Source organism: Cornus florida, unplaced genomic scaffold, assembly GCF_030987335.1.
Source record: "Cornus florida cultivar Cherokee Brave unplaced genomic scaffold, ASM3098733v1 CherokeeBrave_3.0.0_Hap2_Chr11, whole genome shotgun sequence".
Classification (NCBI taxonomy): Eukaryota; Viridiplantae; Streptophyta; class Magnoliopsida; order Cornales; family Cornaceae; genus Cornus; species Cornus florida.
The window spans coordinates 100726548-100740487 of record NW_026775581.1 but is presented as its reverse complement, the minus strand read 5'-3'; the positions used below and the strand labels follow the sequence as shown (position 1 = coordinate 100740487).

The 13940-nt window shown below is 34.7% G+C and overlaps 1 protein-coding gene across 1 annotated transcript; it reads left to right on the top strand.

Moving 5' to 3' along the window:
* Positions 1-504: 504 nt before the first annotated feature.
* On the top strand, positions 505-1587 carry LOC132286257 (PRA1 family protein F2-like). Its single transcript, XM_059788539.1, has one exon. The coding sequence runs from the start codon at positions 609-611 to the stop codon at positions 1194-1196; it is 588 nt and encodes a 195-aa protein (XP_059644522.1). The 5' UTR covers positions 505-608; the 3' UTR covers positions 1197-1587.
* The last annotated feature ends 12353 nt before the right edge of the window (positions 1588-13940 follow it).

The following is a 13940-nucleotide window of genomic DNA, read 5'->3' as shown; positions in this document are numbered from 1 at the left end:
AAAAAAAAATGTAAGAAGTGTATAAGTTAAAACGACGAAGTGATAAGGGTAAACTGGTCTTTCAAAATTTTCGGTTCCGGAAGCTGATGTCATGGGGGTAAATTGTAACAAAATCATAGTTCAGGGAGGTAAATTGCAACAAAATCATAATTCAGGGAGGTAAATTGCAACAAAATTATAGTTCATAGGGGGTTTTTGGTAATTCAGGGGGATTTCTTGCAAATGACCAATAGTTCAAGGGGGTAAATTATAACAAAATCATAGTTCAGAGGGATTTTTTGTAGTTCAGGAGGATTTCTCGCAAATGACTAAATAGTTCAAGGGAGTTTAATGCTCTTTCTTACAATTTTTATTTAAAAACTTATTTTATTTCTTTGACACATTTATTTTCTATTTTCTTTTTCTTTTCGTCTAGAGAGTTTCCATGATAATGGATACACCTCAGCCGCATTGTATAGGACCTCTTGACTTAATATATTCACTATATCACGTCGTTACGCGTTCTCATTTACACCGCCTTTTCTTCCTTCTTATTCTTCTCGTCTTCCCAAACACACTTGATCGCGGGAGAGAGAAATTGACATACATTCGCCGGAGAATCGTCCGAAATGGCGGCGACGACGACGTATGGGACGATACCGACGTCATCTCCGGGAGGTTCAAACCTGGAGTACCTTTCCCGCGTGAAGGAGCGGCTGGCATCGGGCCTTGGAGATCGACGGCCGTGGAAAGAGATGTTCAACTTCCGGTCAATCAACCTCCCGGCGACCTTCAACGACGCACTCGGACGGATCAGAACGAACGTCGCCTACTTCCGGATGAACTACGCCATCGTCGTCCTCTTGATCATCTTCCTCAGCCTCCTCTGGCACCCGATCTCGATGATCGTGTTCGTCGTCATGATGGCCGCCTGGGTGTTCCTCTACTTCCTCCGGGACGAGCCTCTGGTGGTTTTCCACCGCACGATCAACGATCGTGTGGTGCTGATCGTGCTCTCGGTTCTCACGCTCGTTTTCCTCTTCTTGACTAACGCGACGGTCAACTTACTGGTGTCACTGTTGATCGCAGCGGTGGTTGTGCTGGTTCACGCCGCTCTGAGGAAGACTGACGACTTGTTCTTGGACGAAGAAGCCGCCGAAGCCGGTGGCTTGTTGGCCGGAGGCGGTGGCGTCGCCTCTTCTTCTTCTTCGACTTAGTAGTAGTAGTGTTCTGTTTTCAGTTGCAACTTGCAACACTTTCAATTTGTTTGTGTTCCACTAAAATTAGGGCTTTTTTTTTTTTTTTTTTAACATCTCTTTTATTGTTTTGTTGCTTGTTTTTCATCTTAATATTCCGTAACTCGTCCTATGTATGCGAGACTTGTGACTTTTGAGAAGTTAGAAGAGACAGTATTACCAGAGAAAATACTTTGTATTTTTTAAAATGAAAAAAAAAAAAAAAAAATCTAACAACCAACAGGTAGCTCTGGAATTTTGAAAAACAATAATGCAATCAATGTATCTCTATTTGGAGGACAAAAGTTTCGGCAATCATGCATTTGAAAACTTAATTTTTGATTTTTTAGAAGGAGAACGGATCTTGTCAAAAAGGCTGAAAAGCTAAGGTCCAAAAAGCTAGGGTCCTGTTTTAAGCGGTTTGGTGAATTTTTTTTGGGTAAAAATAGGAACCTAAAATTTATTTTAAAAAATTCAAAACCAGAGTTTTTTTTTAACTGAATTTTTTTAAAACAGTTCGAAAACAAAAAAAAACTATTTTAATAAGTTTTTGAAAACTGAAAATAGGTAAATCATATTTTGACCGAAGCACTTGGATTGTGGTGCTAACTGCTCTTCAGGTATGCGAGGTCTAAAATGAGGAAAGCCTAGGAGAAACTAAGAAATCAAAATGTTGACCAAAGCACTTGTGTTCCTTTTATTTGATTTGCGACTAACCGTTGGTTTCTATACCAGTTGGGTTAAAAAATAAAAATAAAATTCATTACACAATATGAACATTGCTACCTTCAGAATCTCAACTGCCAAACAAATACGTGCAAAGTGCAGTATTGACTGCATTGGAACTATTGAGATCAACTTGTGATGTAATTTTAATTTCATTGTCGTTCTCTCATATTTTTATTTTATTTTTACACAAAAAAAACTATATATTTTAATTTTTTTATTTTATTACCATCACATATTTTCAACAATTTGCATATGATTCAGAATAATATTTGTAGGGGCTTTCAAGTCTTCATTCTGTATCAAATATGTGCACGTTTGCTGATGTGATGTGGCAAGGAAAACTTGGCCACCACTTTAAGTGATACATACATATAAAGATCAATTCTCCCAAGTATTTAAAGCAGATGAAGCAGAGTTAAAGAAGAACCAATTGTGAGTGATATGGGAGACCCAACCTGCAAGAGCAATTATGGTTTATCGTATCGTTCGATACGCGATTTTTTTATAATTTTGATACGCGAATCATATCGGTCAGTTTTGATTGATTTTGTCTGAATCCGTTACACTGCGGTTGCAAATGAGGAAAAAACAATATGAGTAATATATTGTTAGAGTGTTTCTCAAGTTCATCATAATGCTTTATTTGAGGTGGAGAATTTTTCAGTTGAGGTGGAGCTATAAAGAGTTTAAGGTGGAGTTATGAAGAGATATTTGTTCAAGGCGGAGCTATGGAGAATCACGTGAAGATTGAATTTTGAGCTAAGATGGAGATTGTTGGGTTTGTGGCTCAAAATTTGTGCGCAAAAAATTAGGGTTTTTTTTTTTTTTTTTTGGAAGTGCAAGAAATAGTTTCCTGATTGGTTTTGGAATCCAGAAGACTTGGGGAAAAAGGCTAAAGATTTGGGAAATAAATTATGCCTACTATTTTAGAATTAAAGATGGATATGGTAACTTCTTGTAGGTAAGTTGATCCTTGTCCAACAAGGAATTGGATTTGAGGAATACTTGTCTAATAAGGAATTGAGTTTTGAAGACTCTATAAATAGAGATGGGTGTGAGAAGTTTAGAGAGAGAGAGAGAGAGAGAAGAGAGAAAAAATGTAAGGGGTTTAAGGGTGAGTGCTATGAGGAGAGGGGAGAGTATATGTAATTCCCGAGTGTATACATGTAGCCTCAAAAGTGATGATGAGTGAGTGAGTGGGGTTTTGACATGTGGTTGTATATTCTTTTCCTTGATTCATAATAGAGAAATTTCTCTCTCCCATGAACATAACCCTAGAGTAGGGTGAACCATATAAAATATTGTGTTGTGAGTGGATGTGTATGATTGTTATCTCCATATATGCTTGTGTTAATGTGATGTGATGATATTTTCGCTGTGTGTGATGAAGGAGGGATTTAACTCTCAACAACAACCGACCATTAAATGGGTTGGATGGAGTTAATTATCCCCAACAACTGGTATTAGAGTCGATGGTGGGTCAGAGCCTGTAATTGGTCCTGAAGATCAGTATAAGAAGATTGCTGCGAAGTTTGTCAGAGCAGAGGATGATAGCGAGGTGCTATGGAGATTCAATCAAAGTTGATGATGACATGAAGGTATGAAGAAGGTGATAGCGTGAAGCCCTTGAGGAACAAGTCTTGTGACAAGCCAGAAGATGCTCGTTTTCAAGATGGGGCAAAGGTGATAGAGGTGAAGCCCACGAGGAACAAGTTTTGAGGACAAGTCAAGAGTAGGTGCTAGTTCTCAAGATGGGGCAAGGGGTGTGAATAATGAAGGGGTTTGCTCTAAGCCTGATAAAGAGCAAAGGGGAATATGATGAGTGAAGAGGAGAGGTTTATTTCTTTAATTCAGAAAAACAATTGATGAAGATGAGTTTGAAGATTGGTGGGTTATCATGCGTGAGCAATTGAACACCAATGAGATGGATAGAGAAGATAGAAAAAAATGAAGAATGATGAATTTGAGAAAAGGTGGAGATTGTTAGAGCGTTTCTCAAGTTCATCATAGTGCTTTATTTAAGGTAGAGAATTTTTCAGTTGAGGTGGAGCTATGAAGAGCTTGAGGTGGAGCTATGAAGAGATCCCTGTTCAAGGTGGAGCTATAGAGAAGCACGTGAAGATTGAATTTTGAGCAAAGGTGGAGATTGTTGGGTTTGTGGCTCAAAATTTGTGCGTAGAAAATGAGTTTCTTTTTTTCGTTTTGGAAGCTGAGAAAAATAGTTTCCTGATTGGTTTTGGAATCCAGAAGACTTGTGGAAAAAGGCTAAAGATTTGGGAAATAAGTTACGCCTGTTGTTTTAGAGTTGAAGATGGATATGGTAACTCCTTGTAGGTAAGTTGATCATTGTTTAACAAGGAATTGGATTTGAGTAATACTTGTCTAATAAGGAATTGAGTTTTGAAAACTTTATAAATAGAGATGGGTATGAGAGGTTTTAGAGAGAGAGAGAGAAGATGTAAGGGGTTTAAGGGTGAGTGCTATAAGGAGAGGGGAGAGTATATGTAATTCCCGAGTGTATACACGTAGCCTCAAAAGAGATGATGAGTAAGTGAGTGGGGTTTTGACATGTGGTTTTATATTTTCTTCCTTGATTCATAATAGAGAAATCTCTCTCTCCCATGGACGTATCCCTAGATTTTGGTGAACCGTGTAAAATATTGTATTGTGCGTAGATGTGTGTGATTGTTATCTCCATATATGCTTGTGTTGATGTGATGTGATAATGTTTCTGCTGTATGTGATGAAGGAGAAATTTAACTCTCAACAACAGCTGACCATTGAGTGGGTTGGAGGGAGTTAATTATCCCCAACATATATGAGTTTGACCCGTCAAAGTAAAGAATCCAAAACCCTGAAGATGTCTCAACCGAATGCTCCATCTGTTATAACATTGATGTATGCCACTAGAGTGTCTCGTGAGGAACTGAGTCGACCTTGAGCAGAGAAGCAAGAAGTAGTGAAGCTATCTGAGTCTTTTTCAAAGCAAGGATTGAAGCTGAACATTATTTATCATTTCACTATGAGCTGTACTTGTGAGCATTTGGTTCAAGCATGAAAATGTTGTAAACAGGAGAGTGCTATAATAATTTGTAGTGAGATTGGTGAGAGTCCAAGCATTAGGGTGATGTGGACAGGGTGAGTTCAGAGTGAACTTATGGTGAGTGGTGAGTAGTGAGCGCTGTGAGTGAGATTGTGTGAGTGTGTGTTTCCAATTTGATCACAGTGAATTTGCTGAGCACAGCCTCGAGGACGTTTCCTCATAGGGGCTTTACCTTTAGGCTATGTTTGGTAGGGTGGGTTTGAAGGGGAAGGATAACATTAGTTACGAGAGAAAGGGAAGGAAATGGAAAGGGAAAGAAAGGGAAGGGAAGGATAATTTTAATTTAGTATTGTGTTTGGTTAATTATTGAATGAAAAAAAAAGGGAAGGATAATAATCATGTTTGAGAAAATGAAGGAAAGGAAAGGAAGGAGAATTATTTTAATAAATTTACTATTATGCCCTTTTATATTTTAAAATATAAATATATATATATATATATATATATATATAAATAAATTTATATTTTAAAATATAAAAAGGGGACAAATATATATATATATATATATATATAAAATTGTCTCCTATAGAAACGCGATCGGCCACCAGAAAATGAATTTTTTTTTTAAGGCAAATCATTTTAGCCTCCATCTCTATTCTTGTTTTCAACTATAAACTTGCCATTTCTGTCTCTCTCTCTTTCTCCAACTGCAAACTACTACAAGAATCAGAAGTTCAAAACCCATATATTTTAGTTTCTATATTTGTCTGCAAGAATCAAAACTTCAAAACCCATATCGGCATCATTTCAGATTGTTCAAAAAATCAAAACCCAATTTCAGATTCCATCGCCCGCTGTTCCAATTCGGGTTCGCCGTTTGCAAGCTTCAACCGCTGGCCCTCTTTCTCTCAACTTAAGCTTACCTCCCTTTCTCTCTGCAACAGCTAAATCAAGTAATCAAGGTCTGTAGTTCTTGTTTTGCAAACTAAATTCACATGTAATCAAGGGCAAAATTGGCATCTGAAATCACACACCAAGCCTCTCTTTCCTTTCCCTTCATTTCCTCCCATCTTTGGGAGGTTAATAAATTTACTGTCGAAGGCTTGTGTTAACCCTCCAAACCCTTCCCTTCCTTTCTCTTTCCTTCTAATAATTTTTGCCAAACACAAATTTTTAATCCCCTTCCATCACCTTCCATTCCCTTTCCTCCCTTAGCACTTCCATCGCCCAACATTATAAGGAAAAATTACAAAAATCTCACAAGATACCAACTCCCCCTTTCTTGGCATCTATATATATATATATATATATATATATATATAAAAGTAGGGACATTGCATAGGTACGTGGAGAGAGTTCACTTGTATTGAAAATTGTGATGTGTTCTAAAATGATAGAGGATTCTTGAAAGTCTATAGTAATACGTAGATTAGAGAATATTTTTTAAGTGTAGTAAGTGATATAAAAAAACTTATGAATATCTAGGATATTTTGGAAGAGAAAATCTTAGCTATCAATTATAATGCATTCTAGCCGTCTATTGGATGGGAGGATGTCTATATAAAAGCAGTAATCTCATTTGTAACTAAGAGTTAGTATAAAGTTAGGGCTTGTAGAACAAATTTTTTTTTTTTTCATAGTAATGTATTCTGCCACCCAAGTGCTTATGAGAATGGACTTCAAAATAGTTTACTCCCTATACCACTTTAGTCTAGACAAGTAATAATTCACAAACTGACCGAAGTGAGATATATATATGGTGAGTTTTGTAATATTGACAAAATATTACAAATATTACACCAATTATTCAGACCTTTATCTGATCAAATATTTGTCATTCCACTAATTATTGTTATTATTATTTTCTTTCTTTCAACTATAATCAAATCCATGGAAATGTATACTTGATCACTTTGATAAGCAGGAATTTGAGAATCCTTTGATCCTTTGAGTGATTATTCTGGTAGAAATATTAACTCCTCCTTTTTATCGTTGACAAAGAAAGTATCGTCTTTACATCCTCACACATGCATGCATAGAAACAACAATTATACACATTCACACAATATTTTAAATGCTTCACCAAACTTTAGGACTACATCCCTGAAGAGAGATATTTTATTATTATATGCAATAGGAATTATATATAACACATACTTGTTTTGAACCATTAAAATTGGAATTCTCACCTCAATTATTTTTAGGGTAAAGTGGAAAAATAATTGTGCTATATATAGAATGTACAAATATCTTGGCATTTTTTATATATAAAAAAAGAGTTTACATTTTTTAAATCGATCAAATAAGGACATTTTCACAATTTGAAGGCTAAACTATCTAAAATGCCCTAAGAACAAAAAAAAAAAAAAAATTGAGAGAGAGGAAGGATATTATTAAGGGTATTTTATGATTTTTATAAAAAAAAATTGATCGATGATCAACAAATATTATAGAACAATTTGAACATATTTTTAAATGTCAGATATTTAGATGCACAACGCACAACTAGTTGCGAATTACAAATTTACAAGTAGGAAAGGTTGGAAAGTTGAAACATGAAAGGGTTAATTTATTCTTTTAGCAATAAGCAATCATACAATCAAGCATATAATTAAGTTCATGTATATGTTGGTTGTATCAGTCATACAACGTTATTTATTTATTTATTTTTAAAAACTCAAGTAAATTGATTAATATTAATACTAATTACATAGGTCTTCAGCTTGGGCTGAAGAGACAGGTCCAGTGGCCCAATGTGTTGTCATACATGGGAACCATAGCCCAACCAAACAATACACAAAAAGAGAGGAGCTAATATATTGTCTGTGCAACTGGAATGCCCTGTTTGGCATCCCTGATCTTAGCATCTGTCCATTCATTTACCACACTTGGTGCAGGACGGTGAGGCTGAGACTCCCAAGCTTGATTAATCCAGCGGAGGAGGAGGGCAAGAGTTTGGCATACCACGTTATTGATATCTCCACTCAATAAAAATGCATCATTTAATAAAATTTGACTCGCTTACTTAGAAAAAAAAAAAGCTCTAAACAAGTTAATATGATGCAATTTTATTAGGCAAACATTCTGATAACGTGGTATGCCTGGCACAGAGGGACGAACGTAGTACCAAGGACCCAGTAATACTGTAGTAGGGACATCTGCGCACTGGACCCTTGGTTATTTACTTTACTATACTCCCCACTAAAGCAGCAGCAGTAGCACTCTTTACTCACCAAGGCCCTTGGTTATTTATATTACTACATTACTTCCTATAATTTTTGTTAAATTTTTAAAATGCCCCACTCTATATTCTTGCTTCAATTAATTTTTTAATCCAAAAGATAATAAAGTAATTCCTTTCCCAATCTCTATCTCCATATCACTCACAGTAATTCCCACTCCATCCCCCTCCTGGACCTCCCCCCTCTTTGTTGTTTTTCTAAATGTAATAAATCAAAATATTTATCAATTTTTGCCTCAAATCTGAATTAATTTTTTAATCCAAGAGTCATGTTGCGGCTGTTGTGAATTGCAAGAAATGAGATCTTAAAACAATGTGAAACTGTTTAATTTTGACATAAAATTACACTTGAGGATGAAGGATATTCAGTGACTTATAATTTTCACTTAACAAAAGGAAGGAGAATATAGAGAACTTCTGACAACTTGAATGGTGAAACAAAGGGTCTAATTCCATATTTGAATTCTGAAATTAGAGTTCAGTGCGGCCAGGGTGCAACTTGGGCTGGCTCAATCCAGCCCAGCCCCAATGCAACTTCAACCCGAAATTGAGTTGGGTTGGGTCAAACCGAATTGTACCCAACATGAGTTGGGTTATAACCCGGACCAAATATGTTCGGTCAGGTCGGGTCGGGTTCACGGGTTAATTATATATATATATATATATATATATATATATATATATATATATATATATATTTGATTATATTTGATTATATTTTTAGTAACTAAACCAAAAAACAAAATACAAAATCTACAAGAATCAGAAGTTCAATTCCCATATATTTTAGATTTTCAGTTTATCCATCCGTCTGCAAGAATCAAAAGTTCAAAACGGGCATAGCATTTCAGATTGTTCAAAAAATCAAAACCCATATCTTTCAGTTTCAAAACTGAAGTACATATCTAAATGGTCATTCATCTCCAAATAAACGAAGCATAGAAGGAAATTAGTTTCAACACAGCTGAGATTAAGAATAAAAGTATTACCAAAGGACTAATGATATTATAGACTAAATAGAGTGCACTTGGATTCTAATAAAATTATGAACAAATCCAAACATAACCAAGCAACATGTTATGGTAACTATGCCAAAAAGAGATTTTTCACACCCAAAAAAATTTAAAATCCAACTGGACCAAACAATTCAGTATTCCCATTTCTTCATCTCCATACCATCCGAAGGGCTTCCTTTAACCTTTGAACCCACTTCTTTCCAGTTAGTTGACAACACTGTTCCATTTGACTCAATCTGTAGGGTAGCACCCACAAAATAAATAATATTACTACTTGGGATGGAACATCAAAATCAGCAGTATATATATAATACCAAAGTATGAAAAATTCCAGAAGACTTCAAAGTACTAATAAACAAGCGATACCAAAGTATGGAAAATGTAGATAACTTGATATAATTACATGCTATTTAACTTGAATACAAAATAAAAAAATGCCTGTAGTTGAACTCAAAAGAGCATTTTCATCACAAACACAAATTCAAAACTGTAAGAGCATTTTCATCATGAAAAAAAATTCAAAATTGTAAAGGAACTACATAGTCTCACATTGCCATTAAAGTTCTAGGAGATGCAGATGAGTTAATATTAAAGTTCTTGTTTTATGTGTGTGTTGTTCCTGAGAAAAGAAAAGAGAAGGTGTCAATTATAATTATATGCAGCTTTGTCTTTCATCAAACATTTGATCAACGTTATTTTCAACCCTCACTTGTCCTTCAAGCACTTTCAGTTGAACCAAATTATTCTAGTAATAAAAGTCTAAGTTATAAGTTAAACCAATTGTGGCCTCAATAGTAACCTCAATCCACCTAAACAATTAAGAACAGTTCCAACAATTTATATCAAGCTCAAAATCAGTAGTCTTACAAAAGATTTTCTCATGCAACATCAAAATCAGCAACGTAGATGTCCTGGAAAAATTTGTTCAAAGCTGCATTTCCATGTAACTTTTCTTTTTTCAATTGCCAACTATTCACGGAATGGCTAACTTTCAAAATCATCAGCAATTCCTACAAAATGCAAATTAAAAATATAAATAATACAGTCTACTGAACAGTCTAAACAATTTCTGTTTATACTTATTATTAAAGTGGCCACATAAATAAAGGGGCCACATAAATTATTTATACTTATTTATTAGACTGTTTATACTAAAATCGAGCCCAGTAAGCTTACTCAAGTGTACAATGGATAAGCTTACTTGAGTGTCTAATATAAATAAATATAGACAGTCTAAACAGAAAGGGGACAAATTAAGTATTCAATACCTTATTCGACAACCTCATGAGCCTCCAACGTCTCTTCAATCCCAACTGGATTAGGTGAAACTCTTAGCCAATCTTGAGCACAAATCAAACTTTCTACAATTTTCGGAGCTAAAGAACTTCGAAATCTGTCAAGCAATCTACCTCCCGTACTAAAAGCAGATTCAGAAGCAACTGTTCAAGTGCCTTTTGAAAATCAATGGCGATTTCAACATTAGATATGTTGAGTTTCATCTAGTAGGAACATCCAAACATAAAGACTTTAAACTCCAAATTCTTTCCTCCTCAACACATTTTTAAAAAGTTTACAATCTTGAAGGAGAACTCCTTACATATTTCACAAACTCACGAATACGAAGGATGAACTTTTTTACCTCATTTATTCCATCATTCACAATAAGGTTCAAAATATGTGCAAAACACCTCACGTGAAAATAATTCCTCATTCAGCAACAATTCATTTCTTTTGTTTAACTTCTGTGCCAACTTTGCTGCCGCCGTGTCATTTGAACTTGCATTATCTACGGTGATGGTGCGCACATTTTCAAGAACCCAACTTAATAAACATATATCCACGGCTTGTGCAATAGCCTCACTGCGATATGGAGTTGGAAGCACACAAGAATTTATAATTTTCTTGTGTAACTTCCAATCTCTATCAATAAAATGAGCCGTAAGGCATATGTACCCAAGGTTTTGAATAGAAGTCCATAAATCGATAGTGAGACACATACGTGAAGCAGAAAGTTCAAAAAGTGTCTTCAACTTATTTCTTTCACTTAAATATAATTCAATACAATCCTTCGTAACTGTGGTTCGTGAAATCATATGGAATCTTGGTTCTGCATAACTTATAAACCTTTTAAAACCCTCATTTTCGACAAAACTAAATGGCAATCCATCAACAATAATCATCCTAGCAAGCTCTTTTCGAAGAACATCTTGGTCAAATGTCCAATTGGGATCCTAGTTTTGGGTTAATGCTGAGAATTTTCCAACTTTATCCTTATTATAAAGATAATCAGGATACCTATTAAGATGCCTACTAATGGTAGTAGTACCATAACTACTCGGACAATTATATGGTTTGTGACAATAATTACATGTGACTGTCATGTATGATCCGTCCACCAACATTTCTCTTGTAACATGGTCCTAAACAAAAGATGTAGTCTTATAGGGTTTTTTTTTTTTTTTTCCTTTTTTTACGATTTACCTCAAAACAAGTTGAAGAGTTTGAAGTTGGTTGGGTTTCATATCCAGTTTCTTCCATGTCTGACATCTTCAAGAAATGTTTGTTGCAAAAATATAAAAATATATAAAGTATCTAACAATTACAAACCTGAATAATAAATATATTACACAAAATAAAAAAGAAAAAATGAAGAGAATAGTTTACTAAATATACATATCTACACCTTCTAATATGTATATTTGTGTGTATATATATATATATATATATATATATATATATATATATTTGGATATATTAAGACATTTGATACGAGATAGTTTACTAATTACAAACGAAGTGGTGTATTTGTTTTGTACAATTTAATCAAGCAGCAACAAACAACAATATGTAAAATTGTGCACGAAGTTGAAGCACCAGGGGAAAAATGAATCTACATGTCCTTCCACTTCCACTGCTGTTGAGTCAACCAAACCATAGTAGGCTATCAATATCATATTGAAAAATCATATTTATTGAAAATCGGTGTCAACATGAGGTAAAATAATACTGAAGTTTAGATTTCCAAAATATATATACATTATCAACCATGGAATGCCCTCGTGCAAGTGTATCACAAATACAAAGTCATTGATGCAATATGCATACATACTTGAAAATGATAAATTTTCGTAATAAGAAGTTTATACGGATATATACACAAATATTTCATATTAGAGTGTCAACAAAGACAACAAATTCTTATTCCTCATTACTTAGACAAACACCACCCTAAATCAAAATAGGTCAAAAGAAAAAGGAAGAAAAAATCAATACATAATTCGATCAAACAATAAAGATCAAATGCAAATTAAAGTAAAAGAATTAAAATTCAGAACAAAACAATGTTAAAGAGCAGATAGGCATCACACATAGTGACACACACACATAAAACCCTAGTATTGGTATAAAAGAAAAGGCCCAAATCAAACGATCCACATAAATTGAACAACATATATCTGTGAAATGATAATTGTATTGAGAATCGAAGACCCAGATATGGAAAGAGTGTGAATTTAAAGAAAACCTGTTCTTTGGTGGCAAGAGCGGTGTTTCAACTTTCGCGGGAGTCGCCGAGAGATGTGAGATAGAGGGAGTCGCTGAGAGATGTGAGATAGAGGGAGTCGCCGGTAGGTTGCAAGCTTTGCTGCTCGTTTCGACGATACAAAGAAAGAAGAGAAGGATAAAGAGAGAGAAAGTTAGGGTTTGTGACTTTGTGTTTATCGTGGATTATTATTATTTTTTTTTTATGAAATGTTTAATTTGGGTTTTCGGGTTGGGGTCGGGTTGAACCGAGTCCAACTGAATAAGGATGGGTTTTGAAAAAATCCAACCCGGCTTAAACCCGAATTGTGAATTTATATGTTTAGATTTTAAAATTTATGGGCTGGACTCGGGTTGGGCTGGGTTAGCCCGCCCAAGTTGCACCCCTAGTACAGGCCATAAGATATATCATTATGCTTGGAAATTAGGGTAGAGTGTTAGATGAAGACAATAGAAAGAAATCATTAGGTTGTTTGGTCCTGTTTTACGAAAACAAATTTATTTTAAATAATTAAAAAATATATTATTTCTGTCTCAAAATATATATCCTTTTTTGAAAATTTAACTTTTTTAGAGTATGAGTTTTAGTATTTTATTTATTGGATTGTTTGTTGCCTAGGAGTGGTATTTCAATCAAGAAGTTGTTTAGGCTAGATGTGAAATTGGCACCACATTGGTAAATCCAAACATAACTATTAAAGTTTACTTGTGGGAGTGTTAACGCTTTATGAGGATAACTTGGGCCAGATATGAGATTGGCTCCATATCGGTAAACTCTCACACTGAATAGAAGGTTGGCGGTTTGCTGTAATATGCTCAGGTGACATACCGCAATGATATGAAGTAAGACAGATAGTGAGGTGTGTGTTTAGACTACATGTAGTTTGCACATGTAATGAAATACAGTAAAAATCACTATATTTGCTTGAATCTTAGATGGAATCGGTTTTGAGACTATGGAACTGTTTAGACTAATATATTACTTGTCTATGTATTTATGATCCACTATTGAGGAATTTATGGAGGAGAGTGTTCTAAAGTTTCAATTCATTAATTTTGATAATTGTGTTTTCTAAATAAAAAAATGAGTGACCACTTAACTTTTATAAAGTGTGTTACAATCCATAATGTCATTTTATAAAACTTAGAGTGCATGG